This window comes from Tupaia chinensis, unplaced genomic scaffold, assembly GCF_000334495.1.
Source record: "Tupaia chinensis unplaced genomic scaffold, TupChi_1.0 Scaffold000286_1, whole genome shotgun sequence".
Classification (NCBI taxonomy): domain Eukaryota; kingdom Metazoa; phylum Chordata; class Mammalia; order Scandentia; family Tupaiidae; genus Tupaia; species Tupaia belangeri.
The window spans coordinates 773,613-774,207 of NW_006159770.1; the positions used below are offsets into that span (position 1 = coordinate 773,613).

General features: G+C 64.2%; 1 protein-coding gene across 1 annotated transcript in view; it reads left to right on the plus strand.

Annotated features, from left to right (window-relative positions):
- The window catches only part of ZNF580 (zinc finger protein 580), a 1,575-nt gene extending 1,459 nt beyond the window's left edge, over nt 1–116 (plus strand). Inside the window, exon 3 of the mRNA XM_006150391.3 lies at nt 83–116. Coding sequence (XP_006150453.1) covers nt 83–116 — 34 coding nt within the window. The remainder of the gene's footprint in view (nt 1–82) is intronic.
- The last annotated feature ends 479 nt before the right edge of the window (nt 117–595 follow it).

Genomic DNA, 595 nt, shown 5'->3' on the forward strand with positions numbered 1-595 from the left:
ACCCACGCAGCGCCACGCCCACGCCCCCGGCTCCGCGAGCCCGTGCTGCCGTCCGCCGGCCTGTTTCCCCGCCTGTCCCCAGGGAGGAGTACCATTTCTTCCTTCCCCCTTTCTAGCTGTGTGATGTAGACCAAAGTCGTTGCCCCTCCCTGGGCCTGGAGCCAGTCGGAACTGGGTTCTGGCCCAGCTGTGCTGTGTGAGCCTTTGCCAGTGACGTGACCTCTCCGAGCCTTGGTTTTTCTGCCCTCCGAAGTGGTGAACGGTTAATGTCGCGTGGAAGAGATGACAAAAGAGCACGGGCACAGCCTGGTTAATTTCTGTATCTCCCGTCCACCCGCGCCCCCCACCCTTTGCTCAATAAACATTCCACACTCACTTCCAGGCTCGACTGCGTGCTGGCTGTGAGGGGCGCAGTGGCCGGCGGGTGGGCCGGACCGTGAGCACTGGGGAACCTTTCTCTGGGCGTGTGTTGATGACCGGAGCCATTTCCTAAGTCTCCTGCGCCCCACTCCCACTTTCGTCCCCCGGCCCCTCTTCTCTCTCCCCGGGTGGTCCCTTCCCTCACCGGCGCCGCCAGCTCGGTGGGGGCGGGGGC